Source organism: Nesoenas mayeri (genome assembly GCF_963082525.1).
Source record: "Nesoenas mayeri genome assembly, chromosome: 6".
In the NCBI taxonomy this organism is placed as follows: Eukaryota; Metazoa; Chordata; class Aves; order Columbiformes; family Columbidae; genus Nesoenas; species Nesoenas mayeri.
The window spans coordinates 31,838,985-31,862,538 of NC_137545.1; the positions used below are offsets into that span (position 1 = coordinate 31,838,985).

The window sequence follows — 23,554 nt, forward strand, 5'->3', positions numbered from 1 at the left end:
GCAAGCCTTCAACACTTGCCAGAAATCTCCTACCTACCTTTAATTGCTGGCAGCAACTCCAGTCCTTCACTGTAGGGGAGAGCCCAGCAAAACCATCTAAGCCAGCAACTACAGCCATTCCTCGTTCTCCATCTGTGAAGCAATCATGCAGCTTAGGACAACAGGGAACATTGTGACAGCGGAGCTACAAGGAACAGATACTTTGAGGTGGTTCAATAAACAAACACCCTCTTGCCACCAAGCTGCATCCTCAGCCACAAAGGACACACCAAAACCCAGCACAGAAGGAGCCAGGAGACTGAATGAGGCAATTATTTCCCTCTGCTCCTGTATTTCTTTGGGAGTAACCACTCTGGGATGCTCCTCTTGAGCTTTTCACTTGCTGTGGTTGCATCCTGCAACACTGTGGCCTTCTGCCACGCAGCTCCTGCAGCAAAGAGGGGTGGCCTGTGCTGGCATCCCCAAAGGGGCAAGTCTTGGCACCAAAGCCCATATTTGTGTATTTTCCAAGGACATCAACAGAGGTTCAGACTTGGCAATGAGTACCTAGATGCATGAGCCATTGCTGGGAGATGACAACTTCTCCAAGAGGAGCTTTGTGCATCTGGCAGTAGTTGGTGATGAGCCAGCAGCTGCAGCTCCACCTTGGTCTTCTGCCTTATAACCTGAGCAGCAGCCCAAGGGTTTGGTAAAACCCAGTTGCAGGGTACAGAGGTGTCCTCTGGAGGTGGAGCAGGTAAACACCAAACCTCAATGTCCAAACCTTGCTGCCTGGTGCTCCAGTAGGAAAGGACACGCAGACAGTCCTCTGCGTGAAGTCTTGCACAAGCTGCCAGAATGACCTATTTCTATGTCTGCGGGATGTCCCTCTCCTCACCCCCCACAAAGGGTTTTGCAAGGACTGACCATTTTAAGCACATGTCAGTGAAATGCAGCTCCCTGGCTTGGGTTGTCTAATACCACATTTGCAATGCCTCAGACTTCAGAGCTTTTCCAAATCCCTCAGGGCTGTAAGTCTAATTTAGGCCAGCGTTTGGAGTTTTACAAGGCACAGACGAGATAGTGCTCTATTCATTCCCTCTTCCCTTTCTTATAACCACAAGTACCTGGCACTGCTCAAGAAAAAAAACCAAATCACATGGGAAGAGCCCTGGGAAGAAGACAGAGTCACAGCCAAGGGTGGGCCTTCCATCACGCTGCTCTGACACACAGCAGAGTCAAAAGAGACTCTGGCAGCGCTGGGGTGAGATGGTCCATCTGCAGCATGGAGACCAATCACTGCTCCTCACTCCCACCTAAGCCCCCGAATCCCGACACAGGAGGGTCCCTGGGCCAGCAGGGGCAGCGCTTGGTGGCAGCAGGAGACACCAGGGAGGGCTGCTGGTGCTGTGAAGGGTCTGCAGCTAAACAGAACTATCTCCTGTCTGAAACTTCAAAAAAAACTGTCAATCTTGTTCTAGCTCAGTAACTAGCTGGAGATTAAAAAGTACACTTTAAAATAAGCCTCTTGCAGGATTCCTGCAGAACCACCATGTCCTGAATGCATTGCAACACTCTCCATGTCCTCCTCTGTCTGGGAATGTTCACACACAAAACCTCCCAAAGGAACTCTGAACCTCCCACGATCTCCTGACTTCCTTGCACCCACCACCAGGTATTTGAGGACCTTTTACCTTGATGCTAAAGGAGCAGCATCAAGGTTAAGTCATAACTTGAGGAAGCCATTTCTCTAGCATAGAGCACGGCTTCACTACAGGTTTAGGTGTCATCGTCTTTATTGCCCCGGATGACACACAAGCGCTTGAGCACTCAGGCTCCCCAGTCACTTCAAATTCAAGTTCTTTGTGTTTTGGTACCAGGCAGAGACCTGTGCAGTTCCCAGCACCCCTTCACCTCCTCAAACACTTCATCGCCCTAATTTCTACTTCCACATATTTTAAAACCTCTGCAATTCTCTTAACAAACCTCGTAACGCAGCCATCTTTTGAAGCCCTTGCTCCTTGAGTTACATGACTTTGCACAAGACCATCAGTTTTCAAATAGCAGACGGCTCTCCAGTTTGTTAAGGTCACATGAATTCCCTAAAATAATGACTTCCCAAAAGCTTTTTAAAGCTGACAGTGAATGGCCGTCACCCCAAAAGATCATCTGCTGCTGCTCACAGGCTGGTGCCTGGAGGAAAGAGCCAGCCCACCACACACCCGTTCATTAATGCATGAAAACACAACAGCAGCAGGGCAGGAATAAAAGCAAATCCTTTACAAGCAAAGGTCGCTGGAGTGAGGAGCCGTGTTGAATAATGAATCTGCTTCAGTATTTCCTCCTCAAAAAGAAACTCAGCTTCCACGTATTCTAGGGCAAACTCAAAAGGTTTTATTTTAAGGTGGTTTTTTTTTTTAGCAAATTCTATCACATAAATGTTAACAAAAAACATCTGTACAATTGCCATGATACACTCAAAAGTGAAACAAATAAGATATAAATACAGATATGGATGTAACATGACAAAAGCGGAAAAAATAGAAAAAAATACATGCGCATGAACACGGTGCCAACAATGTCATTTCTCATGGCTGGCATTTTTCAGAGCAGTTTTTATTTCCTATTTAAAACATTGTTAGCAACGTTTTGCTGTATACTACAAAGGTCTATTTTTCTGTCCCTTAATATGTAATATTATGCTTGATAAATAAAGGGGTGGGGAGAAAACGTTTCGATGACAAAGATGCAAGTTACATTACTTATACAGGTTATTGGTAAGCTAGTAATAAGCAATAAAAAAGACAGTCTTGTATTGTATTGTAATCCAGGCAAGCACACATAGTGTACCTTAAGAAAGCCACATGCCTCGATATTTCTGCACTACATGAGAACTACAGTACGTAGACCTGTGGGGCGGATGGAGCCGCTATCTGCCCATGCCCATGGAGCACTGGCGCAGCCAATGGCAGAGAAAACATCCACATCTGAGATTTCGGCAACCTTGCAGCCAGGAGCTGCTGTCTGCTGAGAGTTTTCTCCCATTCAGACTTTTAAAGCATGGTGGGCAAAGAAAATACACTTTTTTTTTCTTTTTTTCTTCTTTTTTTTTCTTTTTTCTTTTAAAGGTACGAAAAATTGAAGCCCTGCATAATGGGCAGCAAGGAAAACAAAAGGCAGCTGCAGTAGGTGCCTACTGCCAGAACAACATGAACACAAGCTTCACTGGTGCGGTGAGGCACTGCCAGCGTGCAGATCTTTCTCTGCAAGCATGTGTGGACACTGTGATTTGCAGCCAGAGAGACCTTTATGCTTGCGGAAGGAAAACAAAAAGATTGTACAGCTTGTTGAAGTCAGAACACTGGAGATGAGAGGTGACATTCAGAGCTAGCCCTTTGAGTACTTCAAAGGAAACAAACAAAATTATAAATCGGGTCATGTTCAACATACTAAACAACGTTACTATGTACATTATACTCAATGATTTATAAATACCTAAGCAGAATGCTCTCTACTGTATACAGGTATAACATACTTGTAGAGTACTCAAAGGATGAACAGTCCTCGACTGACTCACATAACAGAATTGAGTAGCACGTTAATGAGCATCTGTTGACAAACAGAATTGAATTTGATTCAGAAAGTAAGGCCTGTTCTACCATTTGCAGCCCCGAGGGTGCCAATAGTATCGGAAAACACGGGCTTGTCACCGGAGTCGGTGGCAGCAGGTCACAGCGTCGTCTGAAGGACAGGCTGTCAGCTGCTGCGGTGGCAGCACACATGCCAGGGTCAGCTCAGGGACGTTACAGTGCGTTCACTCTCAGTGCATACTAACAGGATTTTATAAAATATATAAAATCAGTTGAGAAGGAATTCAATTCCTGGAGATTTGCTACAGTGTGCCATCCAAAACTGAAAAAAAAAAATATATCCACAAACAAACACACAAACAGCAAAGGGTGATGGACCAAGCTCCATCACAGCTGGGAGGGACTAACTGCCATCTGGTCAGCTATGCTGACCTTCTGAATCCCAGAACTGGAACAGGAGATGCTGAACTGAGATGGGGAGAGAGGCATAAATACAAAGCAGTTTAAGAGTACAAATTTAAAAAAAAATCCAAACCCACTACTAAGAATCCAAACAAGACAGCTAACTGCTGCCAACAAGTTGGCTGAATATTTCCTCAAAAGGGAAAATAAATTTGTGGCAAACTAAGATAATCTGAATCATTCAAAACATTAAAAAAAATATTCTAACAAGCATACCAAAAGATGTTGAAACAAAATGGTCCAGGGAAAGGGAGATGCCAACCATGGAGCAGCCCATCCTCCTCCTCACAGGGATGGCTTTTCTAAAGCCTGCAGAAGGACCCTGGGGGAATCCCACCCACCAGGATGGCATGACTTCTCCTGCTATGGCATCGCTCATTGGGAAAGATGAGGGAATCAGCCCTGCAGCTAGCAAAGGCCTGGACACATCCTGACAAGCTCAGGAGCAGGCCACATCCTCCGCTCTCATGTCAGCTGGGAAAGGGACCCAACAAGCTTTGCAGCTCAATCTTGCACGGTCCCCAGCAGCCTCAACCCCGTGGGAGCTGGGGCCTCGAGGGCTGTGGGTACCCAACGTCACCTCCCAGCATCAGTCCTCAGGGCCAGGGCTGAGACACACAGGGATGAACTGATGGAAAGGGAGGACAATGGGACTTAACCATCCCCACTGTGGTACTGGAAACTCATCTTCTCAATACACTACCAAGGCGTCCCTTCAGCTCCCCAAAGGGGAAATGGAGAGAGACCAAGGCACCAAGAGCAGCCAGGGGCACATATCCATCACCACAGCTGCAGCTGTGAGCTGCAGGTCAATCATCCCCATGTATCACTGGTACTGGGGGAAAAAAACGCAGTTCTGTAGATTTGGGGTGGGCATGCCCATCAGCCAGGACCCAGCCCAGGGCCAGACACAGCACTAGCATCCTCCTGCTCCCCCGGTGACAGGCAGGGGCTGGGGGAGCTCACCCTTGGCAAACAGGGGAGTCTCATTTTGGGAAAGGGTGGTGCTACAGGGTATTTGATTGCTGCTGGTTTGGCTCTGACTTGGTCTGTGTCATTAGGCTGCTAAAGGATTTGCCCCACTGCACCCTCACCCAGAGCAACAGCTGACAGCAGTGCCCAGTGAGGGCTCTCTGCACCCCTTTGAAATGCAGAGCACCCAGCAGGGCTGTGTGTGGGGCTGGCTGGGAAGAAGGAGGTTTCTAAAGGCAGATGATAGCTCTGCAGGTTCTTCAGGCACAGGAGGAGCTGTGGCAGGCAACCAGCACTATCCCAGCTGGCTCAAGCAGGTGCTTCCACAGGGTCTTTTTGTTCCATTTCAGGTGCCCCTTCTGTCCTCTGGGATGCACATTTTGTAAAAGCAGTTGTGGGGACAAAGCCATTCACCACCCAGTGCCAGTGGGTCAGGTCAGAGCGGCAGATCAGCCCTTTGATGCTACAGACTTCAAGAAAAACGGGGTAACCTCACAAGGCAGCACCAAGATACAGCCCTGCCAGGTCCTGCTGACCGCCCATGGACACACTCAGCCTAATCCAACACCCACGCACCTAACTCCAGTGTCCCATCACAGACATCGGTCCCAGAATTAGGTCTCAGGTTCCCTTTGGAGAGTAACAAATAACCTGGAGAGTCTTTTGAGCATATGAAAGAGTTGCATGGGTTGGAAGGGGAGCTATATTTACACAGTCAATGAAAGGAGCAAGAGCCCAGCTGTTTGGCACAGCTGGCTAGAGAGCAGTTACAAAGATATCAGCCCATCATAGGTCTGTCAGAAGAACTATGTACAAAAACTCAGATGTTTAAAAAGAACTTTTTCATTACTCACTTGATATCTCTCAGTATTAAAGCATCTGAGGCTGGAATCACAGCCACATCTGCAACGATCTCCTCCCAGAGAGCCCTGCACATTAGGCAAGCTGCAACAGGGAGTACAAAACAGAATCACAAGACTTGTAAGAAGAGGAGAACCCAGCCAGGACGGCTGCAGCCACGGGGAGAGAGCAGGTTACTAGCGCACAGAAAACAAAACTGGGTATGAACTAAACCAACGAGATTTGTTTGACCTTTACGTGTGTCCAGGTTCTTGGACTCAGTTTTAGAATGCTAACCTAAACATATTTCTGAGATTTCAGCAGGCTATACAAATATGTTTAAGTATGGCTTTCTGTTGCTCACTTTTAATGAAAACTGCAACACAGACCTTGCTTCCTTTACATTCAATACCAGTAAGATTCTACATAAAAGCTTTTAAGAGACTAAAATACTGATTGCAATAAATATCTGCATGGCCTCCTTGAGCTGATGGAGCGCGCCAGTGAAGAGTAGCAGAAAGGTCTCCGAGAGGCACCGTTGATTGCTTCTAAGTCTACACATATGTCCACATATCTCTATTAACTGTGCGTTGAAACATCTGAAGAGGAACTGCTGTTGCTGTTGGTGGTCTGGGCCCTCTTTATGTACAAGTTTAGTAGCTTCATCTGAAAGAAACACAAAAACATCAGGAGAAGATGCCAGGAATAAACAAACCAGGTAGACAAAAGTCAACAGCAAATCTTAAAACTTGCATTCTGTGGTGAACTTAAGTTTTGAGTGAGCTGACACTGGGCTCTCTAGAGGAAACACAGCAGCAGAGTGTATTTCAGAAAGGACAGAGGCAGGAGGGTATGCCTAGTCCTGCTGAAGTTACACACAGGTTTAATGGGATTTAGAAAAACCCCTTACATTTCACTTAAGCAGCCATCAGTTCACAGACCTCAACCCTGCAGCCTCTTCTGGGCACGCAGGATTCCCACAGAGGTCAGTGGGGCTCCAAGAGCCAAGGTTCCTCCTAGGAAACACCCTGAGCTCTCTCTGCTTTATACAATTTTCAATTACATTTAAATAACTTCACTAATTTAATACATCTAATGAAGCTGCAGCTGTTATGACTATCTACTTCCTTTGCATGGGTTTGTTTCTGTTTTTTTTGCATTACCCACCTTAGCTCCAGATCCTGCAATGACTCATGAACATGTTTAACTTTAAACATGCAAGCAGTCTGCATAAAGCCAGAAGAATTACTCACATGTTTATAGTTAGTTATTCGGTGGAGTAAAACTGTGGCACCTAGGATACTGGGATAATAAATACTCTACAGTATTTTATGGAGGGATTTCCTAACTGCCTAAATACAATGAGGTAAACCTCAGCATCCATAGCTGTGTCTTTCCAGAGCAATTTGGAGGCACAAGTAATTTAAGGACAAGGCAACTCAGTTCAAAAATAAAATCCAACTCTCCTCAGTCTCAGGTTGTTTTGGTCTACACCACACTTCCTAACCACAAAATAAAATTATTGCTCAAAAATAACATAAAAAAGCCCTCCGAACTAAGTAAGTAGTCATATACAGAGATCTATTTCAGAAAAAAAAAATGCAGAATTCATCTTAAAAGTGCAGAGAAATATTGGGTATGATGACTTCAAACAGGAGAAGAAATCTTGTGACTGCTTCCTGAGCAGCTCTGAAAAGCAACCTACCACCACCCGCTTCAAAACAAAATGCCAGCTCTTGACTGAATTAGGACTTGGCTGAATTAGGACTTTGTTTTACTTGCAGCATCAGGTCAGAATTTGAGTTTTACTGCTAACCTGAGTCCAGGGCATAAAGCCCTTTGAAGGGTCACTTGAGTTTGCCGGTGTCCCAGGAGGAACGGGACACATCAGCCATGCTTTTCAGAGTGAAGCTTTACCTGCATTTCTACCAGCCCTAATCACAATCTGCTGCTGAAAGGATGTGCTCTCCCACCATCTCAGGCACTCTTTGCACTAGGTTACCTGTGCATCCGCAGAGAGCACTGGGAGCTAATTAATCTATATTGCAGATCTGGTTTTCAGCCAGAGCTGCCAGCTGATCCAGCTCACTGCACAATCATCACCCCTGGATGCAACACCAAGGAGCCAAGGTAAAACAGCTGTAGTGGGAAGGACCCGCTCGGTGGCAGCTTGCAGTTACACAGGATCAAGTGAGATATGGAACTGATCCCTGAACCCCATCGAAACTTGCTTAGTGGGATTTCAAATGCTGGCACTGGCTGAGCAAGTGCTGTGTCGTTCTAGTGGCGTTCGGCAGGGCGAGACAGGATTTAACAGGGTACAGGGAACTTGGCCCAGAGCTACCATGAAGCCACTGGTCTTGCTGTCAGTTGAGCAAGCCGTTTGGCTGGCAATTATCACACCAGAGCCACATTACTTTTGTACCTTGCTTCCCGTGAGTTGTGCGAGATGAGGTTTCAGTTCTTCTCCAATGACTGAATAGATTGCCACTAGGCAAAATACACTAGCTTTACGGACGCTGCTCTCCGTGTTATCATAACCCTAGGAAACAAGAAAAAAAGGTCATAAGTCACGCAGCACTCACATCCTTCCAGAGCAATATACTGGAGAGCTGATGAACATTTTTCAAATGTGGCTGACGTAACATATCAATAGAAAGGTCCTGCTTAACATAACAGTTTGCAACCTGAATATTCAAACAGTGGGAGAATACAATCACCCAGTATTTCCTGTTTGTTCCTTATATTATTAGTTATTACTATCATGTTTTAAGTTACTAACATCTTGTTATTTACAGCATTAAGCAGCAAGACAACATGAGCTTAGGATTCTATCAAATATACACACTCCTGTGTCCAGTTCAGATGACCATATATTTTGTTATCCTGGATGGTCAGGACTTCCTGGAGGAGAACCCTTGTGCTCCCAGCTTGCCACAGAAAAGTCTCTCCTAACTCAAATCTAACCCAAAGGAAACCAATTCTGCTCCTGAGAACAAAGTAGCAGATGGAGAGGATTTTCTACAGCAGAATGGCCTGAGAGTCATATCACTTGGGACATGAAAACCAGAATCCTGTTTTGTGAACAGATATGCTATCCAAATAGCTCTTGGACAGAATAGCTCTATCCAGGCATTAGAAACTGCAAAGTCAGAGGCACCATGGATGTTTTCCAACTCTTTGAAAGCACTGGGCTTAAAGACTGTGTATAACAACACTACACACATGTGCTAGTCTGTTAGATGAACTGCCTCTGTAACCTGGAGCTTTTTGATGACCTGTCAGGTAGGAAATACTCCAGAAAATTAACAGGTTGAAAGACCCCTGTAGGTGTGCTGGATCTCTGGCAGCTTCAGGAGAGCTCACACTAGCTCACCAGCTAGTGACATCAGTGCCATACTCAGGCAGAGATCTGTCACTAAGCAGCCAGGCTATGAGAAATGCAGGCATCGCCTCGGGCTGTGGGACATGGCTCCTCCAGAAGCAGGGTGATCTCTGCCAGGAGGAGGCATGCGGCAAGGCTGGAGCTGCCAGGCTGCCCGCTAGCAGGGCTGACGTTCTAGCTGCAGGGCCAAAACAGTCTGAAATAACAGCTAGCAATCCCAGAGAGTGCTGAACTAGAAAAGCAGGAGACCTGGGTGAGCCCAGAGGAACATCAGGCTATTGAGGACCAAGGTGGAAAAAAGGCAGGGCCCAGGCCCACAGCAGAGGAACATCCATGGAGACAGGAGTCATCCTGCTGGGAGGACAGCTGGGACATGGGGCTCTCTGGGTCCCAAGCCAAAGGCTCCTGAACTCATCAGATGACTCTGCTTGACCTCAAATTTCTCTATGGGCCAACAATTTTACAGCAAAATGTAAGTCAATACAGAATTGCCTGATTCCCAGAGACTGTGATTTAAGAAAAGAATGACAAGAACTGACACTGCAAAGTTGGGACAAATGCCAGGATGCAAAAGGGGAATTTCTGACTTTGCTCTTGTCCGTCATCTTTTTACGCTCACAATAAGGTAGCTTCTTTATGCCAGTTCTCCACTGAAGTCCTATCCACCCAAACATGTCTCCCCTTTCACATTGATTTTTTCCTGTTACAATCCTTTCCCACTAAACACATATAAGTTCTCTCTCCTCCCTCACTGCTACCTCCTCCTTATTTCCTTCTTGCTTGCAGCCTGATCCCGGCCTCTGGCACTGCCAGCTGCTTGTGCAGGGGAACAGGAGACAACATCGCTACAGCCAGTGCTGAATGCTAAATTCACAATGTAAGACCAAGCCTTAGCACTGGCAAAAACACAGCTCCCCACCCAGCCCAAGAGGGTTATGAAAGACGCTGAATCAAGTCAGCGAGTAGTTTGGTCATGATTTCAGAGAGGAAAGAATAAAGGACCAGTCTGCCTGCTGAGATTCAAATTCAAGTGCAAAGTACAATCAAAGTGCAGAACAGCTCAGCAGATTTAAAGGAGACTACGAGATGTATTGCTTAGGATGTAATGAGACAGCATAATATGTGTTTAACTCCTACTCTCAAATTTATTACAGAGCTGCTACCGGCTTGTTTAGGGAGTCAGGCCAAGGCTTCTAATTGTGGAACACACATGTAGAAATCTGAGTTTTCTTTTCCTTAATATTAAAACTAACAAAAGCTCAAAAATATAAAAGCTTTGAGGGATCCAAACTTTATTTTAACAAAATCTGGCCCCAGAGGATCCATCATTCTCAGACCTCAGAAATCATTCCATGCTGGTTTGTGCTCAGGGATGTGCATTTGTAACATGGGATTCTGTACCTGTAACAACCCAGGAATGATATCAGGAAGGAGCTGATGCAATGATTCCTTGGAAATCCTCTCGATGACTTTTGTCTGCATTTTGATAGCAGCTAGGTTAATTGGATAATCCGCAGTCTGAATGATGGGGCAAAGCACCTTGATGCATTGCTCAGGGTGGATGGAACTTGCCAGAGTAGAAGCAGCTTCTTCAGCAGCTCTGACGACCTGCAACAAAAGCAGAGCAAAACTTTACATTAAAGAGGTCACACATCACAGACAAAACCACTGGTGTGTACAAGGAATGACTGCCAGGAAGTGCTCGGGAATGGTCATTAACAAATCTGCAGGAGGCTCTACCAAGAGGCAGCTGGCTCAGAGAGTTCACTTCCTTTGCCTCCAGTGACATCTTTGTTCCAGCCAGCAGTAAGAAGTCCATTCTGCCTAATGTAACTGTGTCAAAGTTGTGGCCGGTTTGAAAAAGTCAGCTGTCCCTCAAGAGATAGGCACCCCCATCCTAGGAGAAGAAAGACAATAACATCTCTCCAGCCACTGTCAAGGAACCTAAACCCACCAGCTTAGACTTAACACAAACTTTAACTCCTTAAACACTAAAATGAATGACACCATTGCACCTTTTAGTGCGCTTCTCATCTGCCAAGTGCTTGGGTGCCCAAGCAGAGACACCTATGCCTGCACAGATCTGTCCTGCCATTTCCGAGCTAAACTATGCTGTAATCTACAGACATAAACAGGCTTCAGGGTATCCCTGACCAGGCAGCTGTGCTCTCAGCACGTCTAACCCATTACGGCAGCACTGGAATCACTATTTAACATGGAAGAACAAGTGGAAATAGTGGTAGCACCCACCTTTTGCAACTAGCCCACACTGCAAAGCAGTCACGCAAGACAAGGGAGATCCTAAATTCAGTTCCACTATTGGCCTGAGCAACAGCAAACTTCATACATATTTTGCACATCGTAAGGTCAGCAAGAGAAGCTGTAAAGGTGCAGGATTTATTTTTGCCCCTGCAAGTCCTCCTTTCAGCAAAGCTGCCCATTTCTAGCAAGGATCTGGCCGCATTTACACAGCAGTTGAGTATTTCACACCACTTCTCCCTGCAGTGTCTTCTCTCTGAACACAGAAGGACACTTTACACGTGTCCAGCAGGCTTCCTGTTCGTATTAGCTTGTAAATGTGACAACACCAGGGAGACTTCCAAGTCTTCTGAGAGCACATCTGGCAGGCAGCATCTGCATCCGAGCCACACTTCAACAAACCCCTGAAGCATATGTTTAACTTTAATAACATGCTGAAGTCTCACTGACGTCAATGGGATCCAAGCGTGTGCTTACATGCTTGCTTGAATCAGAGCCTCTGCAGGTAATTCGCTCCCGGTTCTCTTGGAAAGGGCCGGCAGGGGACAGGGTGTAGGCAGTACCAGCTGAGGGTAAGCCAAAAAGACAAGCTCATCCCTGCTGGCACAGAAAATCGAATGCCACTGTTCCGCAATGCACGTACCAGACCTGTCCAAACGGTCTTTCCTTCTGGCTTTGGCAAGATAAAACATTCAGCCATCCAGATCGACTTCGGGAAAGCACGTCTCTGAATACTTACATGCGCTCACCTGGTTACGCAAGAAAAATCAGCTGCATTCCCACACAGAGCAAAATGCATTATCCAGATACAAAATGCCAGGTCATTTGGCAACAAGAACATGCAATTATAGCAGAGTTTAGCAAAGATATTTTGCCACGAGGCATAACACCTATGTCTTGCAAATCATACCTACCATAAAATATGAAAAAAGAAAAAAAAGAAATCTCTTAAAATCTGACCAACAGAGTGAAACAACCTTAAAAGGAGTTGTGGAAATGAGCAAACAGCATCAAGCAACAGGTCGTCTTCCCATCTTTGGAGGTAAGATCAACAAATACACACCAGGAAGTGACAGGAACGGCTCACACTAACAGCAGACACCACAAGTTGTGGCTGTGAAATGCATCCTTTAAATTCGAGAACAAGAAAGGGTGCTGTCTGCTACACATTCAGACTAGGGAGAGCTCATTGTCACAAAAGGATCAAAAATTAGACAAATTTACTGAAGAAAACAACAAAGGCCAAAATACAGAGCGAGGCAGGCAGAACCATTAGCATGGGAAGGCTGTAAGCTTCAGACTGCTGGAAGAAGGGAGAACATCCTCAGGGAAGGATCACTGTATGCTTGCTAGTCGCTGTCAGGTAGAGTACCAAGTGAAGCAAACTTTTTGTCTGACCTAATATAATTATTCTCAGTGATCCCAGAAAAATGAAAGAAAACTAGCAAAGTTGTCAAATGATGATGGTAGCTGGAAAAAGCGAGTTCAAAAAGGTGGCTATGAAGCAAGACATGCAAGAGCCTGCCGTGTTTTACTGAAACACAGACACTAAGCTGTGTTCAAGGTATGTCACAAACGTGATTTTACCTCCCAGTGAAAGCTTAGAGCAAACCATGGCTTGAACTGGATCGTTTGATACCATTCAACACAGGGCAGGTAGCCCAGGAATGCAGATCTACAAGATACCACTTTGGAAAGGAGAAAAACCTGCTTCTTTAAGGCAAATGCTTAACTTACACTGTATACGCTAGAGACTAGATTCAGCCTGACTTCTGCTGGCATAAATTAAGCTGTGTTTGCTGGTGGCTTCCTTTAAAGACATCCATGGTGCATTAAGACCTTTCCAGTGAGTCTCCCAAAAAGAGAGAAATGGTAATACTTTCACCCAGGTTGCTTCAGGGACGGAACCATATTCACATACACGAAGCCAGCGAGGTGTAGCACACAGGTAGGCTGTTCACCTCTAACAATGTATTCCTTACTGCTATAAAGGAGTTACTGGTTAGACGGTTCCAGGAACATGCACATGAAATGCTTTTTGATATAAATGGGAGGCGATATGCTGATGTGCACTATTAGGAACAGTGTGATCAAGGCAGACATCTGTCACAGATACCTTTCTTTTAATAGAAAAGCACATTGGTATCATCGACATTCTACAGAATTTGCTGGACAAACTTTGGATGACATTCCCACTGGTTTACCTGGTTCACAATGGACTGCAGCCATGGGATCCTGTTCACTTGATACAGCCAGAACAAGGACTCCATCTCTTGTGCATAATCTCTTTTGCTCAGATATTACTCTCAGTGTATTACAGACATTGCTTGCTGCCTGATGGCTGCAGCAATTGGCTTGTCTGTGGTCATCTAATCTTGGTCAACGTGCAGCAGCCTTCTGAAGAGTTTTGATGGTTTCATTTCTGCTTTGAAGTGACACAACTACTGGCAAATAAGGAAAGACAAACACACATCCTGACTCGCGTAAGGCAGAAGATGCCAGGTTCATTGGCTACACCTGGCACCAGTGTAACCTGCTGGGACCTCAGCAGAGCAACACCTGTACACTTAGATGAGGGCTGCACATGGGAACATAAGCTGGAGTACTTTGCTACAACTGCTAGTTGTTCCATCTCTGCAGAAAAAAAACCATGCTGAAAACTTAGAGGCCTTGTATGCTATTGTGAAACATGCAGAGCGCCAGAGAAGTTTATTAAGCTGAAGAACAAGGTTTTTGCTTTCCGGCTTACAAGGCACACAGCTATGTTTTTGAGCCAATTTTTGCCATCTAGAGGTGGTTAAAGCCTGAATAATCTAAGCTGGAGGGGATGGAGGCTTACCAGTACCTAGCCAGGCAAATTCCTGCCCCTGAAGGCTTTACAGTCTGATCCAGACAGGAACAAACAATTAAGAACTGGGTTGCAAAGCAGGAAGTGGACTCAGCAATGGGGAGTGCTAAGCAGGTGAAAAAACAATGTGATTTTTATAAGGGATTCAGAGGAGATGAGGTAGATTAGACTGCTTCTCCTGTGCACTGAATATCTGAAATGTGTTGGGAATTAGAAAAAGCACAGAAGCATATACTATGAAACATCAACGACTGCCAAGCTGCAGCCCTTGGAAGCTTCCAGCATGAAGTATGTATCAATTAACCTTAAAGACTTATCATTTAGTGCCCTTCTTTAGTAAGCTACATGTTGCAGGAACCTATTATATTAATACATAAATCCCACCAGAAGACAGCTGCAAATCATAAGTGTCAGAGGCCAGTCTAAAAGCACCTCAGCAAGATGGTAACAATTACCTACAGTTAAAGGACAGCTGTGATTTCTTCTTTTTCACCTTCTTTTAGAAGGTTACAGCAGAGGCTGTTACATCCCAATTAGGCTTATGGACCTTCTGGATAATAAACAACTAAAACCAGATATTTAAGACATGGCACAATAAAAAATACTCATCAGTTAGATATACACAGAGTGGCATAGACAGAAGCAGGGAATTAGCTATCCTGTGATTTTCACTCAACCATTTCCCAAAATAGTGAACTATTTCTGGTTTAATATACTCAATAATAAGAAATTACACTCATTTTGCTGGTATGAATCCGAATGTCCTAGCAATGGTATTGGGTCAGCAGGCAGCATCTCTCCTTAGTTATGGGTGAGTAACTACACTGGAACAAATGAGTTAATATTAACTAATTGGCCACAGAAAGATGGTTCTCTTCCAATTAACTCCAAACAAAGAGTGATAAAAATCAACAAGATTTAATACCATACACAACTTCAATTACACTCAAATACTCCAAAAGTGAAAAGCATTTACATGTCAACTCCCATAAATATTTACAGTTGCGATTGAAGCAGGCCTGACTCTTCACATCACCCCATTAAATCAACAGCACTGAACAGACTGTTATGCTAAAACCAATATTAAAAACAGGCCGATGTTAAAAAATGCACACTAAACACGGATCCCAAAACAGAGTCTTCTAGTCTGTAGCCCAGGGTTACATTAATTTTGACCCTTCATGGAGGTCTGTGCTTTGCCAAACTCTGGACTTGCGCTCACATAACCTGGAATAAAACCAGAGACCCTTTTGTTTCCATCTTTAGGTATTAGCACTCAACTGGAGGAGCGGGTAGTATTTGCTATGTGGTGAATATGCTGGTTACAACTTGTTGTCCCTCCTGGCCAAGCTGAACAGCACCAATATTGGAATTTAGGAAGACAAATGAACCTTTTTCTTGATTTCCAACAAACTGCCTCTTAGTACAATGACTTCTTGCAGACGGTACCTGAGATTAAGAGTTCTGTACCATGCTCCTCTTCAAACTCTTTCGTCTTTGCTTGGTCACTTTGGACTGATTCTCCATGGACCATACATAACAGAAAATGGGAGCAATAACTTGGGGCAATTAGCAGTCCCTGTGCTGAAAGGGAAGATCAGGTAGGAAAGACTGAAATAGATACAGCTTGCTCAATACAGTCATTTTCGGCTGACTTATGCAGCCTGTTGCATGCCAAAGGATCTCAAGCTGTAAAACTAGGATCCCTCCTGTCTTCTACTACAAGGCAGAAGCAGCCCAGAAACATAAACTATGGAGTGACATCCCATCAAGGCATCGCTGGCACAAGAATTTACACTTTACTAAATAAATTATATAGCAGCTTTCCTCAAAACAGTTTTTAGAGTATAGAGGAAGATTTAATTTTGTATAGTCTAAAGACAGTGCATCACTCCCCTTAATACTGCTCTGATTTAGTGAAAAAGAAAAGTGTAGAACTGGCCACTGAGATCCTCTCTTCCCTCTCCTCCTTCAGCTATTTTTTAGAAGTGCCCTTCAATCACAAACTGGGGAATCTTCACTTAGTCTCTCGGTCAGTGGGATTAAGCCAAAGGGCAGCTCCTCCACCCTTCCTGGAAGAAGCAGTGCTGGGAAGGTAGCAGGGAGACCAAGCCAGAGGGTCACTATGGGATGGGCATGTGTGACCTCCTGGCCCAGGGCTCCAAGTCTGACCAACTGCACCATGCCCAAATGGACTCTTAGTTAATTTTTCACAGGCTTAACTCAATCAGCAAATTCCAGCTATAAGTAAAAGTACCTAAAGCATATTCGAGGTCTATCTTTAGCCTAGTTCATGCAGAGATCCACATGCAAGTTGGGAAACCTTTCTTAACTTAATGAATGCTGATACTCTCAAGCTACCTACAGGTATATTATGCATTTCATGGTTCTGAGAGCCTCATTTAAACAGGGTTCCAAAAAACCACATACATGGAATGAAAAATCCAGCACCAGTGCCACCACTTAATACTGCTGCACACACAACTGTTTAGCACCAGACAGAAAAATAGGAACATACCTACAGCATCCTGCTGTAACAGCTGTCAGCCAAAGGCCTCAAGGCAGCAGTTGCAAATATGACATTTCTTAATTATGAAGATGCTATGCAAAACCATTGCAAATGAAAGGCATGCTATGTACAGCACAGTAGCTACTTGCTGATAGCAATATAGCTATGAATTATTCTTCTATAAAGAAGTGCCAGAACTCGCATCTCTTCATTCCTGGCTTCAGCTTTCGTTTCTCTGTAGCAAAGACTTATTTTCTCTGCTTTTCCTTATGAGGCATCTCATGCAAATCCTGAAGAACCACTCCATACCACAAGCTTGAAAAACACAGTGTGGGGAGGACAGAGGCAAAAAATGCCATGTTTTCAATATCGTACTTTATTTCTATAAAACCCACCAGTTCCATGAGGACAGGGAGTTCTGAGGGGCATTAAAAACAGTGCCAGAGACAGTCTGGAAAGGTCTGCTAGAAATGGCAGTTTTGGAGGACTCTCAGAAAAAAATTACAAAGGGCAATGAGTCAAGGTGAGCTGAGAAGTATGCAACCAGGAAAACTTGCCAATAAAAGGCACTCCTTCAGAACACAATGTTTTGTCTGACTGCTTTATCAGGAAATCAATTTACAACTGCTTCTTATTACTCTGAACTGAAAATGACAGGAGTGCAAAGGCTCTAAATCAAGGAGAGGAAGGTAGGCAGAGTACAGCAGTCCTCATTCACTAAAGGATTGCAAATTTTCTACTTTTGCATTTTAGGGAAATCCAGTCTGTTAGATTCTTTCCTTGAGGGTGTTTTTCATTTTGTTGTTTTGATTTTTAAATAGTACAGTTTCTGCTATGCACAGCTAACATAACCGTGTGCCAATAATGCATTGCTCTGGAGCCGTCTGATCTACACAATGGTCTTTTTAATGGCCAAAGCTCTCCAAACAGATACCTAAAATTGCTAGTTGAGAACAAGCCTGTTGCAGAGCAGTAGAGTCTTACATTTGTTACCAAAGTCCTTGCTTTGAAAGTCATCACAGACATACAGAGAAATTAATGTGGCATTTCCCAAGGTATAGCTCAGACTCTCAACATGCACAAGGTTGAAAAGATACAGCTTGGAAGTCAATCTACAAAGGCTGATTATAAATATAATTTGAATGATCTACTTAAAATATTATCATCATGTCCCTTTATTTTTGTTTTGCTCCAGAAGATACCTTCAGTTTTACACAGTTCTCTCACAAGAGGAAAATGCAATTCACCTTTGCAATTCCCTTCTCTTCTTCCTCTGCCCCAGCTTCTTTTCAGCAGCGTGGCCTCTTGCCCATTTTCTCCTGTTACTCACCAGTTCCCAGTTTTCCAGCATGGCCTTATTTCACCATTCAGTTTTCACAACAATTCTGCTTGATCATGGGGGGCTTTGTGTTCTCCAGTGCATTTTTCATCCTTACCCATACAGATGGAGCACAGTGCCCCAAAATTATTAAACATGCTTTTATACTACAGGGTCTCGGCCTCTCCCAGAACAGGCAAGGAAATCCTGGGAAGTTGCCAAACAGTGGCCTACAATTCCAGATAGCCTCAAATCCACTTTAACAGCTCTGTCAGTCTCAACTTGTTTTCTCTCTGCTTCAGCATGTAAAAATTCTGTCTCTTTGTGCTTGAGAGACTTAATATCAATGTGTTCTACTGTCAAGATGGGTCAACATGTTTGCCTGTTAAATCTCGTGGTTCCCACACTTCTTCAGCAGGTCCATATTGCTTTCCGAGTAGCAACACTGAAAGGATCACTCACCTCCTTGTGTGAATCCTTATGTGCTTCCAGTGTTTTCATGATGGTCAACTCCGCATAATTCTTAAATCTCGCTGGCTGGTTCCGTAAGATCTCTCTCAGGACTCGCAGCGCCAGGGCTCTTATTGAATGCTGTATCAAGAGAAATCCACGTTAGAAAGTTTGAAGCAAATTATCATGGCTCCCTACGCTGCCAGAAATCTTATATCACTCTGCCAGCTCCAGTGGAGCAGGCAGAGAAATATATATAACAAAAATTCAGAATTGGTCTCCTTGCTTGCTTTTGCATACACATGCACACACACAAAAATCACATAAAATGACTGTTGTCACAGATACAAGAAATAATCAGAATGACTCTATTAAATTCCATACTCTTTTGGCAAGGAAGTACAAATTTGTACCCAAGGCAGCATGTCTGCATTAATCTACAAAGAAGCTCAAATCATATTTACTTTGCCCTTCCTCTTTTGCTTAGTTTTGCGGATATCAAACTGGGCATGATCCGTGCAACAAAGCTGTTTCTCATGTACTAACGCAGTAAAATCGACTCTCTTCCTGCAAATCCTATGGAAATTACTTTCAAGAACAGTCAGTCATTGTAGTCAACGCTGACCTATGTGTTAATCGTTTATATCAAAATATCATTAGCAGAAGGGATTTAACACACCTGCTTCAATTTCATAACTGTTACATTAAGTTTTTGGCCTGTGGCCACTCCAAATAGATTCTATCATTTCGGCAGAGGAATACTTACTTTCCTCTACACTCAGCCTTTAAAGCAGGTCCTTTGCTATTCATGCAGTGCTACAATACACATGCACTCAGATAAAGCCACCGTATCTTCTGGTACATGTGTGATGATACTACGATTACACACGCAGGGCTACAGCAGCTCATGCTTGAACTAAGAACGACTCAGAAAACACCAGCCACCTACACTGCTTCAGAATTAAAATTTCTGACAGTGTATCATATACTTTACAAAGAGTATGGGAAATACAATGGATTTTGAATCAGAAGAAACAAGGAAGAACTGTGTGTGGTTTGAAGCATGAATATTGTAACAGCCAGATGTAGTGTGGTACTGATGTGAAGTTGCAGCAAGGTGCTGAGTTTTACCAAGTACCACCGGGCTGCAAGCTGAATATACAGCCCCAAGTGGAAAAAGTAAAACTCCAGCCTGTAAATGGCTACTTTAATCGGCTATCAAATAGAAAGCTGTGATATGAATGCAGCTTTTTTAATACTTCAAAACAAGATCCACTGTAAGCATAGTTTGTTCTCAATCACATTTTTGCAAGAGACAGAGACCCATCCCATGAGATCTAATAGCCTGGATCTTTAAACCACAGATGAAAAAAACCCATCTATTCTAGGGTGCTTTTATCCTCCTTTTTTTGGGAATGGGTATGATACAGTTAAGAGCTTATAGCTTCATTTAACTTGGAAGAGAAAAACTTTTGAGATCTTGATAGTTTTTGTTCAAGACTAGAAAATGACTTCTTTTCTGATTCTAGTTCAATTTCCTAGTTATTTGTTACTAACACTCCAGAGGGAGGGGGGAAAACTGGAACATTTCAGAGTAGCTTACAATTCATCATTGAGCACACTGAAAAGAAAATCACATTTTGTCAACATCCAAAAGAAAAAAACCAAGTAATGCAGCATCACTGTTGAGATGCCGTACAAGCACAGCAGGTTTAATTTAACCTAGTGTGGAGGAACTATCACCCCAGGTGAAGTAACATAAAGAGAGGCAAGACAAAAAGAAAAAAATCTACATCTCACATCTTTGTCTCCAAGTGTTTCCAGCAGCAAGAGCAGAATGGTTTTGAAATGTTCCTCCCAAACTCCAAGGTTATCTTCCCTTGTGATCTTTAGCAGTTCCAGGAGAGCTCCTTTCCGCTCCTCCACCCGCTCGTTGTGGTTGGAGAGCTCTTTCAGAAGATCAGCCACCAAATCTGAATGGTCAATGGGTACTTCTAGGACAAATGGCAGCAAGTCATTTGGGGAAATGGGGAACAAGATTAGAGGTGTCAAGATTACTAACCCTCTACAGAACAGAGTACATGTAACAAGGGCAACCCCCTGCCCAAAAAAAGCACCAGTCAAGAGAATCTGACTAACCCACAATCTCACCTGAGTTCACAACATAGCTCATGACTCTGCAGATGGCTCCTAACGAACCAGGAAGAGATGATGATTGAATTTCATCCAGTTCCAACAATTACTTCTACAAGATGAGAACTGCCACATTTTTTCCCAGACACACACACCCAAAACCAGCGATTGCATGTATGACCTTTAGATCAAACTACAGTGACTGTGACTCATCAGTGTACTGCAAAAAAATAAAGCTAAGGTGCAGCATCGCTTAAATGAAGTGAAACACTCAGTAAGAGCTACTGAGAAGCTTCAGTCATAAAGAGTGGAAGGTGCCCAAAATAGTGTCCTACAGATGTACGTAGATGCTTAAGGGACTAGTATGAGGGAAATTCTAGGCAAATGAGAAGTAAAACTGCAGTATAACATTTTCTCAATCACCAAAGACCAGGTGAAAAGTAATACAAAACAAAAGCATGGGCAGGCATTATCTGGGAGCGCTCCCCATCCACAAATACACCAGTAACAGAACAAGCTGCTGCAGTTTTTTAAGATATGCTGATACAAACCATCCCGAAGCTGATCCATGTCATCATCGAACACTGCTTCCTTCAGGGCAGTCTTGTCATAAGTGTTAATTGTGTCGACGTAAGGATAGGGGTTATATTCTCGAGCACGTGGCCCTGAAAAGGCGCGGGGAGGCTGGGTGTTAAGCAGGGAGGTTTTGTTATCTAGAGCCATCCTTCCACCTTCCACAATGTCACTGCTTCCACGGACATCGCTGGTAGGCACAGCGAGGCCACCATCTCGAGACACCTGGAGGATCAAACAGACAGAAAATACATGAGATTACTCAAATTCTGAAAGCCGTAGCTTTCTTGGAGTTAACGCACCAATATGATGATGCACAGAATCACTTACACGTACGTAATGCTTGAGTAAAACTTAGATTACCACCTCTTTCCCTTAGGTAACTACAGCTGTTAAAAAAATCTCACGATCACAGGGCTATACTAACATTCCTAAATCTAAGTTAATACTGCTAAAACTGTAAAAGCTGGCAAAGATTATAAGTTCTGGAACGGGACCAATTTGCTAAGGAAGGGAAAGGAAGCAAAAGCAACATCCTCCTCACAAAACTTCACATTCCACTGACAGAGGAGACTGGATGGTGCTTAGCAAGATAACATGAAATGAACAACAGAAGGGTCCCAAAGAAAAGTCCCAAAAACGTTTAGATTTCAAGGCTAACTTAATCTGCTATTTTTTTCCAGATAGGATGCAAAACTGTCATAGAATCATGAAATATCTCAAGTTGGAAGGGACTCATAAGGATCAACAGCATCTCACATGGCAGATAATTCTGCAATCATCCATGCAGCATAAGGTACGATATGAGTGGCACACTCAAAGTGATTATAGGGCCTTCCTAGACATGAAGTAATAAGCTTGTGAGGGAAACCACCCATGCATTTTAGGAGCTAACATTGCCAGTCGCAGACCTAACTATACACAGTCCATGAAAACACCATCACTGAGCCATGCTGAGTCTGAGGAACACTAGTACTGTTCCCTTCGTACATGAGACTCCCTCAGAAACCCAGTGAGTCCATTTCACAGGGGGCCAGAACTCAACAGGAGCAAGGGACTGCATTAGTGGGACCCCATAATGTAGCTATAAGAAATTAGCAACCAGTAAGCCAAAGACACTTGCAAGAATACAGCAGGAATAACTGGATTTTGTACACTGACAATCCAAAGCCAAGTTTGAACAAAATGTTCTAAAATTTCAGCTATCTGGGGACACGAATTAAATACTTACAATGTCAGAGTCTTTCTTTCCATCACGTTTGATTGGCTCATTCAGGTCCTCTTGACTACGGAAACTAAATTTTTCAATCGCTTCTGTGACTCCGCGAAGAGAGCTGTAGATTTCATCAGAATTTAGGTTCTCCGTGTCATAATCCAGCATACTAAAGACCAAACGTATATGAAATGTTACGTATGAAACTGGAAACCGCTTTTGACTGTTAACAAAAACAACGCCAAGTCAGAGACAGATGATTTGGCATACTCTTTCTAAGAGTGACTGGTAACAAAACATGGATGGAATCAAAGCAGACTTCAAGTCTGAGTCTCCCCTCAAATGGGGCTAAATCGAGGAGAAGCTCCACTGAAACCAGTGGTGTCACAAATCAGGTCCACTGTTTGTCACATTCCACAGGAGTGAGCGTGCTGGCTTCAGAAAACCAAAAACCTATACCCAGTGTGGTAATGGTGTTATTTAAAAAGGAAAATAAAGTAAATAAATCACAACGACAACTCAAAGGGTCATGACAGACGATGGAAATGAAATAAGTTTCTCAATAAATTAAATATATTCTATCAATGGATTAAAATGTGACAGATTTAAATGGAAAGGAAAATGCATCTTGTCATAAACCTTAGTCTAACATGTCCCATTTTCATTTATAGCACAGTAAAACCAAAACCACTTGCAGGATCCCTTGATAAAAGATGCATTTCAATACTGAGCCTAAGTTTGGGAATTCTCTCACTCAAATCTGATGCCTTCTTGCAGTCTGTCTGTTCCTCAGAAATTCTTGAGCAGCATAAAGCCATGCGAGTTTTTGGATTCCTCAAGGAGTTATCCAAAATTAAGTTCTGTGAAAAAATACCAGGCATGCAAGGGCAGATGATATGAAAAGATGTGGCTGAGAAGCTCCAACAAACCTGGACAAAATGAAAAGGCATTATTGGCAGGGCTTTGCTCTGTCTAGGAGGGGAAGCTGAGTTTGTATGACAATCAGTTTTCCAAGAGACTTAC

General features: G+C 43.8%; 1 protein-coding gene across 8 annotated transcripts in view; it reads right to left on the minus strand.

Annotated features, from left to right (window-relative positions):
- Nucleotides 1–5,983: 5,983 nt before the first annotated feature.
- Nucleotides 5,984–23,554, minus strand: part of CLASP1 (cytoplasmic linker associated protein 1) — a 156,073-nt gene continuing 138,502 nt past the window's right edge. For all 8 annotated transcript variants that reach the window (XM_080346549.1, XM_080346551.1, XM_080346545.1 and 5 more), the window contains 7 exons: nucleotides 22,550–22,700; nucleotides 21,297–21,543; nucleotides 20,413–20,603; nucleotides 18,625–18,753; nucleotides 10,630–10,836; nucleotides 8,269–8,385; nucleotides 5,984–6,509 (listed from right to left, as the gene is read on the minus strand). In XM_080346549.1, the coding sequence (XP_080202675.1) occupies nucleotides 6,423–6,509; nucleotides 8,269–8,385; nucleotides 10,630–10,836; nucleotides 18,625–18,753; nucleotides 20,413–20,603; nucleotides 21,297–21,543; nucleotides 22,550–22,700 (1,129 nt within the window). In that variant the 3' untranslated portion in view covers nucleotides 5,984–6,422. The remainder of the gene's footprint in view (nucleotides 6,510–8,268; nucleotides 8,386–10,629; nucleotides 10,837–18,624; nucleotides 18,754–20,412; nucleotides 20,604–21,296; nucleotides 21,544–22,549; nucleotides 22,701–23,554) is intronic.